Source organism: Protomyctophum bolini (genome assembly GCF_963924005.1).
Source record: "Protomyctophum bolini genome assembly, chromosome: 13".
NCBI classification, from domain to species: domain Eukaryota; kingdom Metazoa; phylum Chordata; class Actinopteri; order Myctophiformes; family Myctophidae; genus Protomyctophum; species Protomyctophum bolini.
In genome coordinates, this window is record NC_137874.1 from 14,906,419 (window position 1) to 14,931,686 (window position 25,268).

Below are 25,268 nucleotides of genomic sequence, written 5' to 3' on the forward strand. Positions count from 1 at the left end.
GTAATTTAGGTCATAAAATAAATAAATGCACATTTTTCAAGGTTTTAAAAGAAAACATGCCATGACAACTTTTTACATTTAGTATTGGTTATATCATCAATAAAATGTGTTTTTGATGATGGCCTAAGTCATGAATCGCTGCTCTGTATGATAAACCTGATGGTTCTAACTGGCACTAACCACATCATATGTGTAGGATGACCAATATATTTGTATGGATCATTGATTATATTATAAATGATATACCAGAGATATTGTTGCTGCAATTTTCCTTCTCAAAATAGGAACACTAAATTGCATAACTTAAGTGTCAAATGACTAAATTGCATAACTTTGTGGCAAATATACGGAAATTCCCTACATTCTTTGCCCGGCGTGATCCCAGTTCTACAAATAATACATTCCAACACAGACTTACTCCATGACTAATTGGCCTTCAGTGTTGCCGTGTTTGTGTCCATATTAACAACAAACAAGCCTTGGGATTCCATATTAACACTTTTATTAAAGGGATCACAGGTGGAAAAGGTCAACAGCAGTAGAATAGCAGAGAAATCACCTCCTACCACCGATAACCAATCGCAACCTCTTGGGAGATAGCTGGATAGTCACAGTAAATGCACCACAGAAAGGTCAAAATGCATTCGTACTCTAAAGTAATTTGGAATTTACTCAGCCATTTGTTTAAAAATAAACGTTTATTGATCCGTTACTTTTCAGTCTCCTAAATAAAGCTCAGCAATGCATACTGGCACCACCTGTTTGGACTGGGACACACACACAGTAATAAAATAAAATAATAAAAAAAGAACATTAGCCAGAATGCTTAACATTTTGTGAGGCATGCCGACAGCCCAAGAAATGGCTCATGGAGATCATAAAATAATCAATGTTTTCAAACATACTATTAAAACTATATTAAAGAATATTCTACCGTTGTGGAGTGAAGCTGGATAATTAACTGGTTTTGTCAGTAATCATCTGCTGCTCTTAGTGTAAGATTGTGTAAAGAATTGTTATTTTTGCTTAAATAAATCTGGGCCCCTGCTTTTCAATGGGCAGCTGTAATCACCTCTTTTCAAAAAGCACAATACCTGCCATGACCTACATCACGTTACTCAATTTTTTTTTACTTGGGGGATGAAGTTCAGTAATGATGTACCATGAGATCAAATGCTAGTGTACATGGCAAATGTAAAACATCCACTGATTTGCAAACTAACCAGACCAAGCACATTAAAAACTGATGCTTTGCTAAACTAGCATGGACACTCAACACAGCAGGGAACACTCACGTTACATCTGCCAGCAAAGTAATTGACACAGCAAAAGCAACAAAAAAAGTCTTAAGTGTAACTCCTCACTATTCCACCATTAACTCTCAAGTTAACGACATGCGAGCAATGTTACCATACTTATCTGTAACATGGTCATTTCTATCATAGGAACAGTTCTCTTAGAGAGGGCCTCTTTAACAGTCGGCACGAGAATACATATAAAGAGTCAAGACCTTTTATCAAAATACATATTAGGCTCTCTGATAATACGATTCCTGGTTGGTAGACCCAGTAGCAGGCTTTTGTTACACAAGGGAGAAACTTAAAGGTGCCATGAATGGGGGTTTTTTCTGTCACTTCTCCCTGGTTTCTAGACATTATTCAGCCCCCTCATTTGAAGGAGTCATCATCAGTGAATAACATGACAGACCAGACTGTCTGCATGTGCTACCTGTGTTGTGCGATTGCCTTGACAGATGTGAAGAGTGCAGGTTTCTGGCTCAAACTGGAAAAAGGTGTCTTTATTCATGTTGCATATGAAAACAAAACAACGTGGTCAATTAGCTGATCAGCTTGGCAAAGCGCTCGTTTGGCAAAAACCACCCGTCACAAGGAAGGGTCGGGGGAACTGGTGGGTTTTTGAAACTACAAACTAGGGGGGGAAGTCATGATTGCCTCTGTCAAAACCACTAAATTAACCAAACTAAAGCCACCAATTACCAATGATGATGATAACAGATGTTATCAATATATACAGTAGGTCCATGTCCTATTTGCAATCGCAGTCAGTCATTTCAAGTGTATTTGTGTCATTATCACGACTTGCTGAGTGACATGATACAGTGTTATGTTTACTATATAAAATACCATGTGGCCAGAAACAGCAACAGAAGCTGAGGGAGGAGAGATATTCATTAAAAGAACAGGCAAGATAGGAGAAAACCGATGGGACACAAGGGAACATAAAAGAAACTCATACAGGGTGTGGATGGCAGCAGGACAGTGGTTCTCAAACCTTTTCATTTCAAGGGCCCCTGAGACTCTCTGAGGGTCCCCGGACCCCACTTTGAAAACCACTGTTGCAGGATATGGGAGTAAAAGTTTGACTGCAGGTGGACAACGAGATGGATGCCATGAAGGGAGCGGGAGCGTGGGGTGTCCATCAACACACTGGTTGGTTGGAAAGCCACCCAAAAAAGAGAGGAACAAATGACAACTAATGAAGTGTATGTAGATGAGGAGATGGTAAAAAATGGAAGGACTAAGGTCTTGGGTGAGGGGGGAGCAGAGCTGCAGGGACAAAAGCGCCCCCTCTGCCTGTCCTATCGGTCCATTTCGTCCAGCAGGGGCGTGGCGTCTCCAGCGATGGACATGGGCGTGCTCTCGATCATGGGGCTCGGCGACGGCCGTGGGGTCATACGTGGCGTCTTCTTCCTGCCCTCTGCCTCCTTCTCCTTCAGCCACTGCTCGGCCATCTTGCCCCAGTCCACCGCTGAGCTGCTGGTGCTGGATCTGCAAATAGACACATGCATTCGTTAAGTACAGGGCTGATGTGATTGATATGTATTTGGACGCCCCTTTGAGTCCCCCTTAGGAAATTGTTCGATGTTTGGCAAAGATTTGTCAAAAACGTTTTGAAAATAGGCTTTCTACAAGCTCACTAAGTTTGTAGATTGAGCTAATCGATTTTGAAACAAGCTTTTTAATCTTCAAATAGCAGTGTTTTAAACAGTTCCTCATTTTGCTCTACATTATGGGTCGCGACTGAATATCTCCCTCCTTTTTCATACATTAAAAATAAAATCTAACAATTTTCCAAAGAATTGCATGAATATACATTTAAAACAATCAAAATATATTTTTAAAAAAATCCACAAATGTAACTTTTACGTGTAAGTGACAAGCTCGCAACATGGCGACCCTTTAGGGTCACAGGCTAAAAGGTTCAGGAACTACTTGCTCTACATACTTTGGCTGCGACGGCTGTGGCGTCACCGGCGTGCGGCCCCTGGACGAGGTGGTGGAAGAGGGCGTGCCAGACGAGTGTGCACTGTGGTGAGCGCTGTTGTGTCCGCCGTGGTGCGACGAGTGTCCTCCTCCTCCGCCGTGGTGATGCGAGTGGGCCGGCTGCGGGGTGGAGCCGGGATACTGCGGCGTGCCCTGGGCCTGGTGGCTGGGCGTCGTGTACGAGTAGCTGGGCGTCAACATGGGCGTGGTCATGGGCTGCTGAGGCGTGGCGAACACCTGCGAGGAACATGGTGGGTCGTTTGACTGGGGTTCATCTTTGCGTTATATTACAAAATGCTTAAAGAGTCAAATAATAGATCCATAATATAAATTAGTTATGATAATTTTACGTTTTCCATAGTGTCAAGGTTGATTTATACTTATTGCGCACTGAATATAGCTGATTTACAAGCTCACAAAATGTTTCAGCGCAAGCTTGTAGACCTGCCGATTTCTGCAGGCAAAACAGTGTCCCGCCAAGTGTACAATGGGCCCTTTATAAATCCCTGACACTGCAAACTAAGCACCTAGTGAAACACACATGGCTGTGCATTTCACTTTTACGGTGAAGAAAACATCTCCCTCCGTCTCACACTCACGTGATAGGCCGAGGAGCTGCCTCCGCCGCCTCCCCCGGTGCTGCCACCGTAACCGTACTGACTGGAGCCCCACTGGGCCGGCGTGGTGTTGGGGTTCTGGCCCTGGCCCGTCACCGCCGCGATGGCACTGAACATCTGGTTGGTCATGGTGCGTGGCAGAGCGTTGACGGCTCGCGTCAGGTCTGGTAGGGAAGAAACGAGAGGGAAAAAAAGAAGAAGTTAGACTAACTCAAAACAGCATGTGAGATAGAACCAGGAGGACGTTAACACACCGTCCTTCCCGGTTCCCCCTGACCTGTAGGAGTTGCTAATGCAGTGACAGAGTTCACCAGTTTCCCAAGCCAATCCATCCATGGAGGCAAAACCTGGTAACTTACCCGCAATGTTAATATTAGCCGGCGTGGCATTTAGTGACGCAGGTGTCCTTGTTCTGCTGCTGTTGCTTGGGGTGATGCCTTTAACAGAAAAATATTATGTAAAATAAATAGGGTGTGATAGGGAATTGATAAACCTTGACATCTGTAAATATGTGCATTCTAGGGTTACACACCTGGTAAGGGCTCTTGGTAATGGTCTTTGAACCAGCGGAACAGTCCGTTAACTGAAGGGAACATCTGAGAGCGATAACGGAATCCATCTGGGGTGATGGTCACATATTCAACCCTGAGGAAGCACCACAGTAACCACAGCATGTAGGGTTAGGTCAAACATCAAGATCAAAACATCCGCTTTAATGTTAATTAGCTTTCCTGCATAGCCCTTTTTTAAATGGTATTAAGCAACAGCAATGCCAAATAATTTAATTAACTACATTTATCATTCAAGTTGAGGGAAATAAAATGTATTCAATTTACAAAATGGATAGGAAAATGATGGCTAAACATTTACAACACTAAAACACTGTGCCAAAGTGAGCGCTTATATGGACAAATGTAGAAGCTAGGCTGTTTTAGTTGTTGACAAAGTTGAAGACATTGACACTGACCGTGGTTTCCCACGAGGCTGGTAGCCAAGAATGAATTTCCCTGGCAGGTCTTTACAGGCCGAAATAAAATATGGAATAAATGTGGGTTTCTCCCTCTTCGTCTTGACCAACATCCCTTCCATTTCCTAGTGGAGAAAGGAAGACAGAATCAGCACTGAAAAAAGGGCAGTAGTACAAGTATTGTCTAACTACAACATGATAAAAACAGTTAATACAGTAAATTACAGTTGAGCCAAAGACTCACTAACATTACCTTCCTGTCTCCTCCATTACAATCGTGGAAGTACTTGTGTGTTAGTAGATCCCGGGCAAAGGCGGCCATTGGTTGAATGAAGCGAGCGGTGATCTCATCGAGATCTTCAAACTCCTGCAGAAGGAAGAAAGCAGCAGCTCTTTTAGAGCATGCACAGGCACGATGCCACCACCATGATTCTACTGTACACGCACAAGCACGTCGCCCACTGTACAATGCATACAATCAGTGTTCATTTTCACAGCACATTTTGATGTAGCTTTAGCTAGTCTTTTGAATAAAATCCCATTGAGTAGCCATACTAAATGGAACGTGTTGTGAGCTGGTAGAACGGCTATTTTCGGAGCGTGATGCCCACACATAGCCAAGCATAACATACTGTAGTTTTCTTAAATCTAAAATATCATGGAGGGATTAGTGCAGTAGTAGATCCTACTCAGGAGTAGATTCTACTGGATCTCTTCTCCACTAGTCCCAGAACATAACATATTAGTCTAGTTTTTATTTGTTGACAGTCGACAAAATGAACACCGCATACGATAACAAGCGAGTGCCACCAACCTCTGTGCCGATCCATAGCGTGTGTCCCAAGCTGAAGGCGTTCTCCTTGCCTTCTTCTCTCACGTCCACGTGCTGGTAAATTCCATCTCCCACCTACCAAATCACAGCATAACAAAGAATGATGCAGTGACTGTGGCTCACTGGTTCTGGCACCCTTCTGTAACAGTTGAATGTTGTCTGGGCTAACTACCAAGGGTTCTGACGAGTCTGGCGACGATTGCAGGGGAAATTATTAATCAAGCGATCATCAGATAAAACATCAGTGATGAAATTCAAACAAAAAGAATATCACCATTTGAATAATCACTCAGTGATGCACCATGTAAAAAAATATATTATGTTCTACAGTATTTGCAGAATACTATGCTGAACACATTTCTGTCTCGCTGCTGCAACTTGTGGAAAATGATGGTATGACAGCCATCATAGACTGAGCACAAAAGGACCAAATATACAAAGGTTCTGAATTTGATCGGGCTATATAGACGTCACAATAACCATAAATTCTTTTTTTTTAAAGATTTTTTTATCCCACGATTTTGTAACCCAGTTTTCTTTTCACCCAGTGCCAATTATATATAACCATAAAGCTCAACACCAACCTTTCATGCTGCCCAGGCTGCTAGACAGCGCCTACGTTCTTCCCATTAAGAGGATCAATGCGCGCGCCTCCCATAAGGATCCACTCATTGTCGTTTCTTTATTGCTTGTTTTCTCCGAAAAACACTCCAAAGTTGTTTAAGTCCAATCCGCCCGACGTTCAGATGTAGATTTCTGATCGCATCGTGGCAGCCAAATTACTGCTTGTGGTGAAAACTAAGACATGGTACTCGGAAAAACGTTTTGCTCCTCCTCTCATTGTATTGGCTGTGTGGGCGGAAGTGGTTGGCGCGAATACACAGATATACCCTGGCTGCCTTTAGTCATTTCAAATGAACACCAGGGAGCGCTGAAAATGTTACGTTTCTCGAGCTTTCCAAAATGTTCAAATGCTTCCGTCATACAGTATAACAGAAGCGCTGAAAACAAACTGGGAGTAAAGTGGAACTCTCGCTATTTTTTTAAGTGAATGGAAATGACAAAAACAGCTTCCAGAATCGGCTTTCATGCGATGGGCCATATGGTGATAAATATCGTCGAGACGATATGCCTTTTCAGAGATATTGTATATATCGTGATAAAGTGAATGCACATTCTATGATTTGCAGTTCTCTATACCTCAACTTATTCAATGCCAGACAAAATATTTTAATTCACCCAGTGCCAGTGATTTTGCGTTTTCTTCTTACTTTTTAAGTAGTCACAGAATATTTATGTCCACTATGATTGATCCACCCACCGGTGACAATTACTTCCTTTCACTGGCTGTCCGGAATGACAAGGTAAGCATCAGTGCTTCACTGCTTACCTTCCAGGTCACAGTGAGGTGGTTCTCCCCTTTGCTGCTGGGCCTGATGACCAGGTCTCCCTGGTCCAAGGACTCCATCATCTTCTCTGCCTGCTTGAAACTGATGTTGTGGAAGCTGGGGTGGGCGATCACACGCTTTATGTAGGCTGGAAGAGAACATATTAGTTATTAGTAGTGTACATAGCGTTCTGAGTTCTTATTTTATTTTTTCACTTAGTTTCTCAGTCTGGTACTGATCCTATTTCCAAGATTCAGCCCCTGCCACGGCTTCTGATAGGTCAGTGAGGGGGTGGGGGTTTGGGACCAGTGGCTACCCATGTAAATTCGAGTCACTTCCTGACTTGCTTACGTAATTGGTGACATTTGGAAATACGGGTCAAATAGGACCATGGCCAGACAGACAAAGTGAGGAAAAAGTATGCAGAACGGAGCGAATCACTCTCGATTGCAGGCTAACACATTCCATCCATTGAGACCACATTGTCATGGCGAGTGTAATAGGATTTGTAATCTACTTGGTTCATTCTTGAACACTCAAGTATTCATCTGTTCCAAATTCCCAGAAGCCATTTATTCTGTTATTACGGCTTGATTTTGCTGACTCTTTGCGTTCATAAGAGAAAAAAAAGAAAGTAAAGTTATAACAATAATTAATAATTGCAGCAGACTGCGTTGCTGCTCTGTCATACTGACGTGTTCGCTGTTGTTTCTTCTTCAGTTCCTCCTCCCTCTTCTGGTCCTCTGTCTCAACGTCAAAGTCATAGTAACTGTCCTTGGGGAGCTTCCACTCGTTGCTCTTGTCCATCAGGTCGGAGGTGCGACACGTCAGGTCAACACTGAACTTCTCGATGTCGATCTTCATGATCCGGCAGTGGACCGTCATGCCCACCTTGACCCTCTCCTCTGGGTGTTTGACCACCTTGTCGCTGAGGAACTTGGTGGGGATGAAGCCCTGGACGCCGTTGTCCAACCTCATCCGAACACCGATGGCCTGGCCCGGACAGGAGCCGCTGTCAAAGTGGTTCCACACCTCGCTGAGCTCAGGGAAGTTGTCCTGCTGGCAGAAGGGACACTGCCACAGCCCCGAGGAGTCGTTGCGGATGGCCTGGTCGTAGCTCTCCCCTTGGGGCCGCCGGTGAGCGATGCCCGTCACGTTGCTGGTGATCAGCTTCCCTGGGAAGCAAAGAAAAGGGTGTTCATTACAGTCATGGATACAGCAGCAGCTGCCTTTTGTAGAAAATGAAGATTCTAATGATGACTGCAATACATGCACAGTGAAATAAGTGCTTCATATGACTACTTATTGCTTCCTTTTTATTGGGACAGCCCCAAATTTAATCCATTAATAAACTCTGCTGTGTTTCATGCTTTTACATTGCATGTACGACATATGACTGATATTTGGGCAAGATTTCAGCCCAAAACTACTACGTTTTTGGCAATCATCCGCCCAGCGGTTTGCAAAATTAGTCTCATCTCAGATGTAGTCTGAAAACCCACCTTTTCAGACTCCATCATGGCCCATAGCACTTACCCCACTAGATAGCATTTCTGTAGACTTAGATAGCATTTGATACAGACTTATAGCATGTTATGTAGCACTATAATTGCATTGTATGTAGTCATAGCACGTCATAGTACATATGTATAGCTTAGTAGTATAGATGTATAGTTTATATGTATAGCTTCATTATATAGATATTCCACTGTTACTTTCTTAGCTTACGCATGTTTCTTGATAAATGTTTTTATGTGATGTATACCCATGCTTTTTTGTTCTTGCTTAATGTAAGTCGCTCTGGATTAAGAGCGTCTGCTAAATGCCTAAATTGTAATTGTAAATTGTCAGAGCCTCTTCGAATCTAGACCGTTTGGGTTACCTATATAGAAGGTCTCTGGCGTCTCCTTTGTGAGCAGGTTAAAGACCTCCTCGGTGTTGGGTTGTCTGTAGGTAACTCTCAGGTCTTTGTACCTGCAGCTCAGCTCAGCGCGGATGTCATAAAGAGTGATCCCCTTGTTGCCATAACCCTACAGGGGCAGAGCAAACAAAACAGTCATAATGGGTGAAGGCAAGTGACGTACAGTATACGCCATGCCACTCCGTTTAATTGACGAGAATTTAATAACAGAAATATATTTCAGGTGACTAAAATATGACTAAAACCAAATCAAAATTTGCTACTGTCAAAATCAACACTAGTGAGAGCTGTAAGCAAAGCAGTGAGTTAGCTGTGCTCCGCAGGGACACTCGCCTGTCTCTCCAGCTCCTCTGCGAAGGCGTCCAAGTCCAGGTCTTTGAGACGCTCAGGGTTCTCCAGGATCTCCTCCAGGGCTCCGGCCGGGTTGGCGTCCTCCGCCGACTCGTCATACTCCAGGGCGTCCACGGCCATCTTCCGAGCCCACTCGTACGTCTCCGGGTGGACCCGGGAACCGTCCAGAACCTCGATGTACGAGTCTGTGCTGTCTCCGAGTGACGCCGTGTCAATCTTGATGAAACCGGCACAGTTGATGAAGACCTTGGGCCCCATGTGGCACATGGTGACCAGCTGGGTCCTGTTTTCCAGGCGAGTGTTGTTCTGTTTCAGAATCTGAAAAGACAGGGGGAAACCAAATATGATCTGCATAAATAGGCACACTAATATATAGCAGGTATTGGGGGCAATAATCTGACGATTCGATTACGATTCGGAGGGCTGCAATGTGATTATAAATCGATTACCGATGCATCGCGACTACAATACTAAAGTAATCGGTTTTATTTACCACCCCTAGCAGGTATAGTAAAATGCAGCTCAGAAAAGGAAATCTCACATGTAGCCAGTGCAGTTTGAATTCAGAAACATTAGATTTTTATTAAGGATCTTGATTTTTATTAAGGATCCCCACTAGCTGGTGCCATAGCAACCAGCTAGTCTTCCTAAAACAGAACTGCATGTTACCAATCTTTGGCTCATAACATGCCCTGTTCCACAGTCCACAGTACACCCTGTCACATCTGAACCATAGACTGCGTCTTTTTATTTTGACTCGAACGGGGGGTGGCTCCCAATCATAGACGGTAGCCACGCCCATCAGAGCATACTCGACTTTATGGTCATTTTTTTAATAAATGGGACCATAATTTACCAAAAAGAATATTATGACATGAGAAATGAGACTTTAAACTAGTGACTGGAAGCAGAAAGTATTCATGACCATGATTATTAAGGTAATACAGTCTAGATGAAGTTGGGCCCAAATACATGGACCTCTATGGAGATTTTTTGGGCCCAATGACAGCGCCACAACAGACCATCATATGAGCTTTCAGGAAGTCCCGAATCCCGATTTCCTTAGTGGCTTCACAAAATCACACACCTTGAGGAGGTGAGAGCCCTTCCTGGGTCCAAGGCCGCACACAAACTGGACCAGGCTCTGGGTGTAAGGATGGGCGATGGCTCTGTTCACATCCACTCCCACCTCGTTGACCCGGTTGATGAATTCACAGTGCAGAGCGTTGAGCAGGTCTTCTTTCACCACTTGCTCCTGATGGACGGGGGAAATAAAACAACAAAAAAGGGACAGGGTAACGTTGCAGTTATTCAGTTAAAGGTCTGCATCCTCGTCCAAAGTATGGTCCATATAGATCAAACGTTGTCGTTTCAAGGACCCCCAGTTTACTATGCATTAGTTTGGGAACTATGCCATGAATGTCTTTATTTTTAGATTGTGTTTGTTTTGTTTGTTTACAGTCATTACAACGTTACAGAACTTTCCTGAATAATTTAGTTCATGTAAATGTTTAGTTAAAGTATTTTACCCCATATTTCCAAGCATACAGCAATCATACAGTGCAATGAGGGAGCACTTAAACCAGTGTGCTATCAATGCACCAAGACAGACTGGAGCGAAGGTGTCACGTGACAAAAATAATAGATCTATAAGCCAACAACGCAGCACTACAAAACCAATGTATTTATCAGAAACGTCTTTGTGTTTTTTTTGTAAATTGATCATACAGCCACACAAAAGCATCAAAAGTAGTGTATCCACAAGGTCGAAACACGGCGCGAAGCAACACATTTTCAGCTTGTAGATCTACTACTTTTGCTATTTCTTTTGTTTTGGACACATGAGGAAACCTCATGTATTTAATATACAAACATTTTCCAAAACATTTGAGTAATGCCAAACCTTTTCGTGCCACAGGAAAACAGTTTTTCTAAATTTCTAAAAGCATATCATGGCCGTGGGAGCAATGCATATAGCACTTGCACCGCCTGACCTCCACCGTCCACGCCCCCCCGTCACCTCTCACCTGCAGAGGGTGCAGTTTGAGGCAGAGGATGTCCTCGTCGGTGCTGCAGACCTGAGAGTACTCCACCAGAGGATCCTGGATCTTCCTGGCTATGGACACAGCCTGGCGTAGCAGGGGAGGGTAGTCTCGGAAATCAGCCTGGACACACGGGGGACAGACAGAGAGGGAGGACAGCACACACATATATTACAACACATCTGGTAGAAGAAGAAGATGACGCCATTAGCTGTGGCAGTGTGTGTTTATGCTGTGGTAACTTGTGGGTGTTCGACGCTGTTCGTCAACTTTTACAAGTTTGGGCAGATATGATTTTCAGGTGCAGAAACATTGTTTTGGCGAATTGTGTTGAGCCACTGAAATGATTCCCCGTTCATTTTCCTCAGACATTTCAAAAAGTATTTATTTAAATAACTTTTAAGCCTCTTACAAAGCCAACTCCAGTTGTGACAAATCATGACAACACCGGGCCGAACAAATAATTAGAAAGAAGAAAAAAACGACAGGTTAAAACACTCTTTTTGTTGTTTTTCTTCTTTGTAATTATTTCTTTGGTCCAAAATATTGTGTTTGTTGTCATGATTTGTCACAACTTGAGTTGGCTTTGTCAGCGGCGTAACAGTCTTTAAATAAATACTTTGTGAAAGGTCTATGGGAAAAATGCATTGGGAATTATTTCCTGGGCCTGGCGTCGTCATGAAAGGGGGCAGGACTGCGACGCTCTAGAGGCTTCTTACATAGGCTCCTGGGGAAAACACTGGTGGTGTGTGTGTGTGTGTGTGTGTGTGTCCTATCATTTACCTCAGACTTCTTGCTATTCATGTACAGTGTTGCCAGTTCATTGTCGACCAGCTCCACTCCCACAGGGGACATAGAGGTTTCTTGTTCAAGCTCACTGACGGCCCTTTTGATGTCCTCCATTATCATATGAGCATCTCTTCAGACATGTGAAAAACAAGTTTGGCATCAGTACTAAGAAAACCAACCGTAATTAAGCTGGTTTAAAACAAAAAAAAATTAACAAGGAAAGGGAATCAAACACTCACCTATTCTCTCCAGCAACAGCCACCACATGAGGTTTCTTGCCGGTCAGAAACTTCTTCAGGTTTTCAATATCAATAGCCTGAGAATGAAGAACTAATATCAGCCCAACACAATGTAAATACAAGTTCAAATGCATGTTCAAGCATTTTCTGCAGAAAATGCGGCTGCCTCGACCATGGCCCTTGAATCCACTTTTTCCGTTGCCTACCTTTTTCTCTCTCTCGTCTTCTCTGAAGGCGTTCTTCCTCTTCATGAAGTGGGGCAGACGTAGGAAGTCAATCACCTCTCCTTCACCGTTGATGAGAGCACAGAACACGGGCGTATCCCTGTAGCAACCGCATGCAAGGATGCAAGTCATGATTTATATTTTACTCTATTTTTGAAGACATACAATAACACAACTTAAGACAGAAAAGCAATACAAACTATAACAAAAGGCACATAAAAAAAAAACATAAAAATGTATATACACACCTACATACAGTGATACATACATAGCACATAGTTCCATTATCAACACAAAAACCCCCAGATTTTAACCATACTAGTATCCCACCCTGTGGGACACCCACCTGCCCTCGGTGAAGGCGACTCCCAGGGCTCGGATGCCTTTGCCTTGACTCTCATCCAGGTCATCATCCTCCTCCACCTGCTGGTCTGGCCTGTACGGAGCCACCTTCAGCCAGTTGTACAACCGTCTACAGCAGGACTACAAACACAGACAGATAGCGGTGTGATCACACACCGTAAAGAATAGGACTACAAACACAGACAGATAGCGTTGTGATCACACACCGTGAAGAATAGGACTACAAACACAGACAGATAGCGTTGTGATCACACACCGTAAAGAATAGGACTACAAACACAGACAGATAGCGGTGTGATCACACACCGTAAAGAATAGGACTACAAACACAGACAGATATAGCGGTGTGATCACACACCGTAAAGAATAGGACTACAAACACAGACCGATATAGCGTTGTGATCACACACCGTAAATAATAGGACTACAAACACAGACAGATAGCATTATGGTCACACACACTGTAAAGAATAGGAACAGCGTTACGCCATTGGTTTCTACAGACCGGGAAGCGAATTTTTCAGCGATTTCAAATCCGCCTTCTTTCTATATCCGGTCCCGAAATGGAAGCGGAAATGAATGGAAATGCTAGTGGTTGTGAGTTGTGACCAGAGCAGGGCTGGGTCAATGGGTGAGCCCACCCCTCGTACAGTACAACATAGCCTATTTTATCTTCAATTTTAAAATACATGGGACCATCATTTACCAAAAACTCATATCATGGTGATTGAAATAGGACTTTAAACTATGGAAGCATAAAGTATTCATGACAATGTTTATTAGGACAGGTAATGAAATGTGTAAATTCATTCAAAAACCCATCCGCTTGAATAGAGCGTTATTGCTTCGGACCCCAGCAGGGGGGAAAACAGCGAGACTACAGGCCTATGAACTGTCACTTCCTATATTGCCTCAATGTAAAAGCCGGATCCTAGCCCCTTGGTTATGATACAGAAGAGTATTGGATATCAGGTAGGCTGAACGATTAATCGTTTTCAATAGATTTTCATTTTGGACGCATTTACACATCCCTAATACCAGGTTCACTTACCCGGACAATGTTCTCCTTGGCCTCAGCAATGAGCTTGTTCTTGAGCTCCTTGGACATCTGAGGGTAGAGGAACTGGGTGAGGGATCTCTCTATGGCCAAGGTCCTCTGTCTGTTCCATTCTTGCACCTGGTGGCTGAACTCATCCCTGTAGTAGAACTGTTTGATCTCATCATAGTATGTCTGGTCACCGGCAAACCCTTTGATGCCGAGCAAGTCAATACAGATATCTATGGTCAGCAGCCCCTCTTCCTCTGCCAAGCACATCTTGAGGAACTGATCCCCGTTCAGCTCTTTCACAGGCTTGTTCTTGAGGTACTTGAACGAGTAGGCAGGGTGAGCCTCGTCTATCTCCTTCTTGCCTTTCTTGGTGGGCTTGATGTTGACCTTGGCCCTCTCCTGGAAGGTCTGCCTGAGGACGTGTCGAACGAGTGGCTCCCGTGCGATTTGCATTGCCACCATATACCTGGTCCCTTCAAGCACTGCCTCGGGAGTGGCGAACTGACTAGAGGAATAAACAAGAGGGGTGGCAATCAGTCAGTGTGCGATATTTCTTTCCTCTCCATTTCCACCCTCAAGGTCTGAGAATAAATATGCAGAGATGTTGTTTTTAAAGGTCTGAATGGCGGGGATCTAACCTGCAGCAGTAATCTTTAGCCAACTCCACAGGTTCAGCTGGGAACTGCTCCGTCTCGTGGCGCTGGTAGCTGTCTCGCAGATTTTCTCCGAACTGCTCTGGTGTCAAGCCAAACTTTTTGGCTAAACCATCTGATAGAGGCAGAGTGTAACACGAAACGTTAACAAGAGTGTGTGAGAGATGTTAGATACTATAAATCAATCAATAAACCATTTTAACCGCACCGGTCAATAAAATAATGATGTTGTTACATGTATAGCAATAATTAATGAGAAACAGAGGTAGCATCCGGATTCAAAGGTAAAACAATGTATAGGTTGCAACCGGTGTCAATGTTCAGAAGGGGATCTCTGATAATCAAATTTAAAAAGAGGTCCCGCACAGTTCAATGTGGAACTTGCAAAAAGAAGTGTGCTCTTTATTAAGTCGACGTTTCGGTCGTAAGACCTTCATCAGGACAGACAATCCTTTGAGGTGTGCATAGGCCTTCTTCTAAAAATAATTTCAAAGGAAAAAGTCTGACTGTGCTGTACAACCATGGGCCAGTGATGACAGAATTTACTGTGAGACTCACCAAGTCCCACGCTCTGGCAGATGGTGTACATGTCCCTGCGTGACGCCTGCTTCAGATCTGGTCCTTTTTGCTCCTCCTCTTCCTCCTCTACTTCCACCTCCTCCTCCTCACCTGCCAAACCACAAGCTTTTTATCTCTCCATCACTGGTCCTTCTATCCACCATCCAATTTTCACAGCAAATTCTGATTTAGTCATAGTGTTTTGAATAACACACCATTTAGTTTTAGTCCTATTTAGTCATCTGAAATTGCCTTAGTCGACTAAATATCAAAAACCTTAGTCTTAGTCAACAAAATTAACACTGCCACCCATCCACCCTTTAATAAATCCTTCTTACCTTCCTCGTTCACCTCCTTGATCTTCTTGAGTCTCTTCTTGACGACCTTCATAGAGTTCTGCATCTTAGGGATGTCTCTGCCGTAGTACAACAGGAAGTGGTGGTACACGTCGCTCAGTTCATCGAGACTCTGGACGTCTTTCAGCCTGCAGCAAAACATCAGAATTCATCAATATATCTTCATGATCCGAGTTCCCTGGCTGAGCGCCTCGGTAGTCAGCCCGGTCAATTGCGGGTGTTCTTTTAAATGTTTAACCATGGTATAGATACCTCTCCATGTCGGAGGTATCCAGGGGACGGATGCCATCTGCCAGGGGTTTGTCGGGGTCTGCGGAGATCTGCTCAAACTGGTAGGACTGCATCCTCTGGAAGAGCCGCGTCAGGTTCTGCTTGCGGTTCTTCAGCTGAGTCCACTGGGGGGAGGGGGAGGTTAGTTAAGTTGTTGATTAGGACGCCAGTAAGTGAACAAAAAGCGCAAAACACTCCACGAATTTGCACACTCCCGGACCGCAAAGAGCTCTTTCGCTTTGTGTGGTGTAGATCTCTACAAATGTAGCCAAAGTGTGAACAGACAATAGTTTGTTTTCAGAAGAGTATCATACTGCGAAAGCTGTATGGAGTAACTTTATGATCATTTATTGCCGTTTTGGAACTCTTAGAACTGGCCACTGTTTGGTGGAAAGCTGCTATAAAGTTTAGCTTGAAAATTCCTTGCATTGCACAGACAAATGGCATAAAGGTGGGAGGATAATGACATCATTTTCATTTTTGTGTGAATTATTTCTCATAGTAAAGTATTAAAAATAATTGGAATAATTGTTGTCTAGCGAAATGTCATGACATGGTAAAATAAACAACTACAGAGCAATACACACATCATACCTTCTCATCCCATTGCCACACCTTCCACAGGTCATTGATGTTAAGCTCTGGCTCCACATACTCCTTCCTGTAGAATGCTATGAATGGAACCTGGACAAGAGAGACAGGCACACAATTAAACTGGTTTCTGGACAGCGTACCATTTGTCCTGTCTTTAACCCATTAAAATTGAGAAAGCATCAAGCAGATATCTGTTATTTTGTTCAACTTGTTTCTGGGGGTCCCTGGAACAAAATATTTTGAGATGGGAGTCAGCAGCCTGAGCCAAATATAGACATGAAAACGCTTGGGAACCACTGATATAGCAACGTAGGTTTTTCAGAAAACTCGGAATCGGCCTCAAATCTTAATGGGTTAAGCCATCTTGAGCCATCAGTTCTGGTATAGATCACATGGTATGGGTTAGTCTGAAGAGATGAGGAAAGAAATATGGTTCAGTGTAAGACAGATAAAATGTACCTCAAAGTGCTGGTTCCTCATAAAGTTGAGGGCCTCCTTAATCTTGGCAATTGTGCTTGGGCCTTTCCTGCTGAAGTTTGTGGTCGTCCCTCTGTCTAGGTAATCCGTGCTCTCCTGATTAAGAAACAGATGTTACAGTTTGTGGTCGTCCCTCTGTCTAGGTAATCCGTGCTCTCCTGATTAAGAAACAGATGTTACAGTTTGTGGTCTTCCCTCTGTCTAGGTAATCCGTGCTCTCCTGATTAAGAAACAGATGTTTCACATTGCGTCACAGTTTAATCTATAGATTTTGTGGGATAATGAAAATTGGCATGCGAGTTACATTTTGTATAACAAGCTGTACAACAAATTTAAGACAAATCAAATGATCTCTCCTTCAAGCTAACACAATATCACCTAACAAACTTTTAGCCTCAATTTTCTAATATGGTTGTTTGTCTCACATCGACACAGACGTGCAACTGGGAACACAATATGTATATCTTGGCACAAAATGACAACTGTGTGCGTATATCTCATTATTCACAGCTGATGTACAGTAGTACCTGCATGGAAATCGTTAGGGTGGAGAAGCCATGTCTAAATATCCATTCTGCTTCCTCCTCCAACTCGTCATCCTCAGCAGACTTAACAGGGATTGAGCGTATCTACGTGACGGAACACAAAATGGTGAGAGAACAGATGAAAGAAACGAAAGGTCTCAGATGTCATACATGTCGATTGACTGATCCAAAGCAACAAAACCAAACCGTGCGGGTACAAGAACACACACAAATAGGCCTGTCACATTTATTACATAATGGCAACCATTTGAGATAGTCACAATTATTTATAATTGAATGAGAAGTTAAAAATATCAATACATTTACCAAAACTTTAAAAATTGTGGAAATAGCAGATCTATTCTAGATCGGATAGTTTCACTATTTAATGTTTATTTTTTACGTATAAGGTTAAGTATTAAGGTCATTAAATATGTGTTATTTGTCATATCTGCCCCCCCTGTGCAAGGCTAAAAGGTAAACTGAAATGTAATTTTGATTCAAAATGTTCTACCGTTCAACGACGCAATACTTTGAGTGACAATTCATCGCCAAGTAAAATGTCAGCCGTGACAGCCGTAGAACACACACCTGGAACCTCTCGGGCATGTCGGTGGAGCGGATCTCGTTGTCCTGGTCTGTCATGTGACTGCTCTCCAGCTCGCTGGGCTCGTAGATCTCAAAGATACTCTTCCTGCCCTGCCGCCTCTTGGTCTGCTTCTTGGGTCGGTCCCAGCCCTCCTCCTCCTGGTCCTCCTCCTCTTCCTCGCCCCCCTCGTAGGCGTCAGTCACAAAGTCGTTGTAGTCGAAGTCCCCGCCGAAGATCTCCTGGGCCTCCTGCAGGGCTCTGGGGGTACATCCACACGGGACAGTGATGTAACAGTAGCGTGAATAAAGCCCAAACCACACCAATGGGTCGCCATGCAACCAAACGGTTGCAAGTACACGCATGCCGACGCATGTAGTTGCAAGGAACCATTGAAATGAACCAATTGAATCACTTGGGTCGACTTCCGTCGACATGGGCCACCATGGGTCACCATGGGTGACGTGCAACAAGACAGTGCTGCGACGAACGCTGAAACCGTTTTGTTGCGTCTCAACCCATTGGTGTGGTCGCGCTTTAGACTAAAACAAAAAGACTAAGGGTTTTGATATTTAGTCGAATAATACTAGACTAAACAATTTCAGAAACAGGACTAAAACTAAATGATGTGTTTTTCAAAAGACAAAGACTAAATCAGAATTTGCTGCCAAAATGAACACTGCCCTATATATATATTCATAGCATTTTCCTCCCCTTACATCTCGTTTAGTTTAATTTCGTTATCACCGACTGTATGCTTTGTCACGCTGTCTATTTTGTTCTTAATTTCCTGTGTGCGGTATTCCATTTGCCGTTTTAAAAACACACTTGTTAGGCCCTGTGCTCTTCTTACATCAGCTGATGTGTCATTTCCTATTAACTTCAAACTGAACCAAGCTAAAGTTAACTATTTTAGGGCTGCTTGAGAACCTCCCCGCTACTCTGCTGACACTCACGCGTCAGTGTATGCAGAGAATTTCTTGCCCCTCTTCTTGGTGATGGGTTGGCCGTCATCGTCCACAATGAAGTCATCGATGTCTACAAGGAGATTAAAAAAAAGAACAGTAAAGATCTGAGTGTGCAGAGTATTCCATGATAGCTTCAACAGTTCGGAATAAACCAGTGGTGGAAAGTAACCAAGTACAATTTTGAGGTATTCGTGCATTACTTGAGTATTTATAATTTCCAATACTTTTACTTACTACATCTCAGATCCAAATATTGTACTTTTTACTCCACTACAATTATTTGAAAACTTTAGTTACTACGTAGATTTTGATTATTACAAAACATACATTAACTACTTCAGCCCTATATACACATTTCAGCCATTTGAAAGGTGTGTATATATATATATATATATATATATATATATATGAAAAAATAGCCGATCTACAAGCTCACAATGAGTCACATTGTGAGCTCGTAGATCCATCTATTCTCAAAAGATTTTCCGATTTGAAAACTTGAAACGGGACATTCTGCATAATGAATGAGTACTTTTACTCTTGGTACTTTAAGTACATTTTTGATGTCATTACTTTTGTACCCATTTTGAATTCCGGACTTTCACTTGTATGAGTATATTTCTATATTGCAGTATTCCCCGTGTACAGGCATAAGTTCCGACAAACAGTCCGATACCCTACCCAAACTTAAACACCATGCAACACATGTCGGGAGCAACGGGTGATTTGCGCATGTCAGACTTTTGGTGTGTCGGATAAGCGTGCGCACCCCGTATTCCCCACCATTGTGTCCACCCACCTGACTCCTCATCCTCTCCCTCCCCTTGTGTCCACCCACCTGACTCCTCATCCTCTCCCTCCCCTTGTGTCCACCCACCTGACTCCTCATCCTCTCCCTCCCCTTGTGTCCACCCACCTGACTCCTCATCCTCTCCCTCCCCTTGTGTCCACCCACCTGACACCTCATCCTCTCCCTCCCCTTGTGTCCACCCACCTGACTCCTCATCCTCTCCCTCCCCTTGTGTCCACCCACCTGACTCCTCATCCTCTCCCTCCCCTTGTGTCCACCCACCTGACTCCTCATCCTCTCCCTCCCCTTGTGTCCACCCACCTGACTCCTCATCCTCTCCCTCCCCTTGTGTCCACCCACCTGACTCCTCATCCTCTCCCTCCTCCTCATCGGCACGCTGAAGCGGCGCATCGACCGTCTCTCCCTCCTCCAGCTCGCCGTCCCCCTCTTCGCCAGTGAAGATCTCGCCGGCGATCGTGTCCCTCGCCTCATCATCGTCATCGTCATCATCGTCCAAGGTCTTCAAGCGGTCATACTTCTTTTTCTGGAAAAAGGGCAGGAAAGAATAGGTTTACATTTTTTTTAATTATGAGGTAATGATTATTATATATGGCAGTGGTTTTCAACCGGTGGTCCGGGGAACACCAGCGGTCCTTGAGGGAGTTCCAGGTGGTCCCCAGCTAAATGATGATTCAAGAGTTGGTAAACCAAATGTACACTTACAGATATTTAACTCTTGAGTTAAATGATGAATTAAAAATCTGCATTACTTTATTTAGAAGAAGTCTATACAATTAGAGAATGTAGAAGAATTGTTATTTTGATCAAAGTTTGTCTGTTATCTCTCCTATGGTACCATGTATCAACTTCAATACAGCATGGAATTGTGGTCAAAATCTTATCCAACTATGTTTTGGGTCTGAAAGGCTAAATCTCATCAAATGGTGGTCCGTGGCTCAAATAAATAATGGACCTTGATGTGAAAAAAATGCCATTACTGCATTCTTTAAACTAGGTGGAAGTGATTGCGAGCAGGTGATCAAAATATGGGATGATAAACATTTGTCTATCATCACAATAAGTAAAGACAGAAATATGGCCTTACCCTCCTTTTCACTTTAACACCTAAGTTCTCCTCAATGAGGTCTAGATCGTCGTCATCTAGGTAGTCATCAAAACCTGCAAAAGAGAATATTAAGTCTCAAGACAGTTCCCTGGAAACACCGTTTTTCAGGACTGTGCCTGAATGAGAAGAAGTAGATGCACAGAAATCAGCAGTTTAGCCGTCACAAATCAAGACGTTTTTTATTCCACCGACACAATCTTTAATTGTAATCAAAACTAATCTGGTAGATCCTAATGCCTCCCAAGTGCAGCTCGTCGCAACGTCCAGAGAAACCACAGTACATATTACTGCAGGGTATTCCAAAGTGTGTAGATCTGCTACTTTCTGTATATATTCGAGTTTGATAGTTTTGACGTAGTTGGGGTTTACAACACAGCAATGAGAACCAAAATGAAAATGGGGCTTGGCATTAATGTGCTTAGTGTTATAGGCTACTGAAATAGCCCTTGTAGCGCTTCAAGGCTGTTCAATTCAGCATATACACATGTTTATATGTTCATTATGATTGGCTGGAATCTTTAAGAACACATCTATAAAACGGTGTGATAAACCATTTTAGAACCAGTGTAGAAGCTCCCTAGTCCGTCCCTCCACCCCAGGTCTCTGGCTGACTACTAATATATCCACCAAGTTGGACAATGACACTAATGGCAGGTACACACGCACACGCACACACACACACACACACTGTAGTACACATACGGTCGAGACGTGTCTCCACACGGTCCGGACGCGTACACACACACACGTTTTCATAATAACACCACAGTAGTGCTGCACAGCATCGCTTCTGATAGACGGTTTTATTCAAGTGAGATGTGTTGGCTTTATAGACAGTATGACATGTGAATTAGTGTGTGTGTGTGTGTGTGTGGGGGGGGGGGGGGGGGGGGCTACTTCATCTTTCTCTCTTAGCTACTTAAGTCTGTCCTGAAAAACGTTGTAAGACCTATGGTTTAAATCCACTTATGTTTTCATGTTTAGTCAGATTTAGGTCAGGAGGCACTTACTGCGCTTCTTCCGTCTGTGTTTGACTTCCTCATCGGAGTCACTGCCTGCTTCACTCCCACCACTACGACTCCCTTTAGGGCTACCGCCACCGCCACCGCCTCCCTCCTCCTCCTCCTCTTCTTCTCCATCATCAATGAGACCCCTCAGGTTTCCTCTCTCGTCCTGGTCCTCTGTGTTCTCCTCTTCATCTTCATCTGTTGTGGAACATCCCAGGATCAATAACAGAACTCACACCGCTTGCCACCACACAGTCCCAAGCCCACCCCAACAGCCCTCACTCACACACGCATTAGTAAGTCAGCCTTCACTGTCAGCGGCCCAACATCCTGGAATGAACTCCAAAATTCTTTAAAACTGAGCTCCCTGCCATCATTCGGTCAGTTCAAAGGAATGCTTCAAAACAGCATCACCAAAACTCTTGAAAATGGTCCTCAAACAATGTCTATTTCTCAAACTCTACTATACTATGACAGTACTTCATTAGACACCCTGGAGTGTGCAATGGTGTATAGAGCACCGAAGTCTGACGTCAATATCGGTAGAGGGCACAAGTCCACAGGTTTGTGTACTTTTTATTTGCATTATAATCCCCATAGGGGGATTTTAGATCACCTCATATAAGAACTGTGTTGTCTTGTCACCCCGGCCGGTTCATTCATATGGATATGAATAATCAACTGAGTTAGTTACATTTTCGCTATATGAGTGACTGACTGTTGCAAACGATACAGAGACACCTCCCTGACAATAACGCCGAGACAGCTTGTTTATTTTTGGACCTCGGTGCTCTATTTACTTTGTATTTAGGGTTTCTTCCTGGAGGCTGAACCCTTGACAGTCAAACGGGCCAATGAAATAAACAGTAATTATAGTGAAATCACATTATCAGCCCCTCCTACAACTACAGCTGTGGGTGCGGCTTCAGTTCAGGTGCATCACCACCCACCAGGCAAACCAGGCATACTTAATGAACTGGTGGGCGTGTCCACATAAAAGCATGATTTTAACAAATACTGTACACTTCCTTATATTATAATAATAATACTAATATAATACTAATATATAATATTGATGATCTTGTTTTAGGGTGGAAAAAAATCGTGGCACTTTTTTTTTGTTGCTTTAATGATCCGAGACCATTTATGTCATAGGAAATGTATTCAATTGATAGTTGGATCACTTCAAATACTCTTTCATCTTAAAATTAACGAATAACTGAAAATAGCTGACATGCTTCCATAGAACACGTCAGCAGAAGATTCAGTTCATCTTACCGTCGTCCTCCATAAACCTCTGCGTCTTTTTGGGCTTCAGGTCCTTCTCTTCAAACTCTTCCTCCTCAGACTCCTCCGCCTCACTTTCGATAAAGTCCGACATCTCTGAAAGTCCGAAGAAATTAACATCAGTCAGTTTAAATGGAATACCAAGTTTTCCATAATATGTTTCTCCGGTTCGGTACAGTCTTGTTTGGGTCTAGTTTAGATAAACAAGTATGGAAATTGGCAAGTTGTTAGTGACTCACTGTAAAGCTTTTATTTTAACATTATGAAATGTCAGGTACTGTTATGGGCTGTGATGTATCTTTTCTAGCCATCAGCTTTTTTGAGAGGCACCTAGTACCTCCAATGCATGGCTTTCTGAAATTACGTCATAGCTTGGCTTAACTATAAATTCCCTGTTGCCAGCCAAGTCTATGGACTTTAATGTTATGTTAAAATACATTTAAGGCCAAAGATTTCAATAAATGCTACAAAACCTGCAAATGCACTAAAGGTAAATATAGTGTCATGGTAGATCTATCTGTGTTATTCAATGATCCTGCAAGTGAGTAACAATATACCTAGTTCAAGACAAAGTACGATCGTTTTGGGGCCAGTTATAATAATCCATCGCAAGCATAACATGACAAGAACGGTCCTAAACAATCACACCGAAATGCGACCTTGTTGTGAGTGTCCGATTTGAGTCACTTGACTGTTTCTGTATTGACTAGCGTTAGCCACGAACTAATACTGCTAGCCATGTTAGCGGAAACAAACGTTCTCTTATCCTGCATGCGATCAAGCGACGTGTCAGTCCGTTAAATATGGGTGAATTGGTTGGAATGGATTTCCAGTGGATTTAAACCAAGGGCCACCAAGAGAACAAAGTAACGACAGAAGGTATAACAAGGCCTCTCTGAGCCACAACGCCGCTCATGCTAACACGTTTAGCATCACATCATGTTAGCCTGCATTGAGGCGTCAATATCAGCAGCAACTCTGGGCCATTTTTGACAACGTAACAAACACCCCTGTGAAAAAAAATAACACAGGGTTTAAATGTAAATAAATATACCTCCGCAGAGAGGAGTGGGTTCAGTTCAACGATGGTTTTCTGACGATCTTCAGAATGTTGTTGAGACAAAACTGTAATGGTAACCCAGTCCTCCACTCCTCCAGCAGCGTGACGTCATGTCCGGGATGCAGTGAGCACGGCTTGTCTTCGAATTCTTTCAGAAGCGAGCTGGCGCCCCCTGCTGGCGGATATCTACCATACTCTACTGCCATGTTTTCATGTTCTTGATCTTGATATGTGCCAGTGTGCCATTATATCAACATGATGTTTGAATACGACATCACTCTTTTCGTAAATTACATTTTATACCGGTAACTGTTGTCTGTCCATAGGCTATACATACATTTATATGTTATTTCCCATCAGGATGTAGCCTAATTGTCAGTTATCATCAGTTTGAATGTGTCAAATGATGTGCAGGCTGTAATTTGTATGTGAGTGGCCTTAACCTTTTTAGAAAACTATCTCTCGCACTTATGCCAGTGTGGTTGCCTACCTCTGCTCTACACACCAGTGGTTTTTAACACCTTTGTCATATCAATTCAAGTTCCATTATATATTTGCATTTGAGCCACGGACCACCATTTGACCCGAAACTAAAGAATACACATTTCCACGCTGTATTGATGTTGGTACGCAACATACTACTCACTGCGGGTATGCACTCTCTCTCACACACACACACACACACACACACACACACACACACACACACACACACACACACACACACACACACACACACACACACACACACACACACACACACACACACACACACACACACACACACACACACACACACACACACACACACACACTCAAATTGCATTCTGTGTAGTTGCAAAAACACTTTAATAGGATGTTAGTATGGCGTATGGTGATAAAAGAGCTAAACCTAACCAATAGGATATATTTGGATTTCAATAATATGTACAGTACCTTTCACTTCA

The 25,268-nt window shown here is 43.3% G+C and overlaps 1 protein-coding gene across 1 annotated transcript; it reads right to left on the reverse strand.

Moving 5' to 3' along the window:
- Positions 1-485: 485 nt before the first annotated feature.
- LOC308326511 (transcription elongation factor SPT6-like) lies at positions 486-24,430 on the reverse strand. The gene is made up of 33 exons (XM_080779415.1): positions 24,316-24,430; positions 23,253-23,357; positions 21,978-22,172; positions 20,947-21,020; positions 20,202-20,385; positions 19,040-19,121; positions 18,089-18,344; positions 17,501-17,602; positions 16,956-17,069; positions 16,497-16,586; positions 15,885-16,027; positions 15,615-15,760; positions 15,277-15,387; positions 14,704-14,833; positions 14,069-14,570; positions 13,001-13,137; positions 12,637-12,754; positions 12,431-12,507; positions 12,186-12,321; positions 11,388-11,525; positions 10,448-10,615; positions 9,343-9,678; positions 8,971-9,118; positions 7,784-8,263; positions 7,091-7,236; positions 5,683-5,775; positions 5,122-5,235; positions 4,869-4,993; positions 4,434-4,546; positions 4,261-4,338; positions 3,884-4,065; positions 3,247-3,521; positions 486-2,789 (listed from the first exon to the last, which is right to left on the reverse strand). Exons 2-33 carry the CDS (start codon positions 23,353-23,355, stop codon positions 2,600-2,602), a joined length of 5,286 nt encoding a protein of 1,761 aa, XP_080635541.1. The 5' UTR covers positions 23,356-23,357; positions 24,316-24,430; the 3' UTR covers positions 486-2,599.
- Between the last annotated feature and the right edge of the window lie 838 nt (positions 24,431-25,268).

What these genes read in the sequence shown, in the direction of transcription:
- LOC308326511 (XM_080779415.1), bottom strand. Translation starts at nt 23,355, where the DNA reads ATGTCGGACTTTATCGAAAGTGAGGCGGAGGAGTCTGAGGAGGAAGAG. An exon ending in CCCTAACGATTTCCATGCAG is followed by an intron (nt 17,070 to 17,500) that starts GTACTACTGTAC and finishes TTTCTTAATCAG; the next exon opens with GAGAGCACGGATTACCTAGA. An exon ending in GAAGAAACAACAGCGAACAC is followed by an intron (nt 7,237 to 7,783) that starts GTCAGTATGACA and finishes GTTCTCTTCCAG; the next exon opens with CCTACATAAAGCGTGTGATC.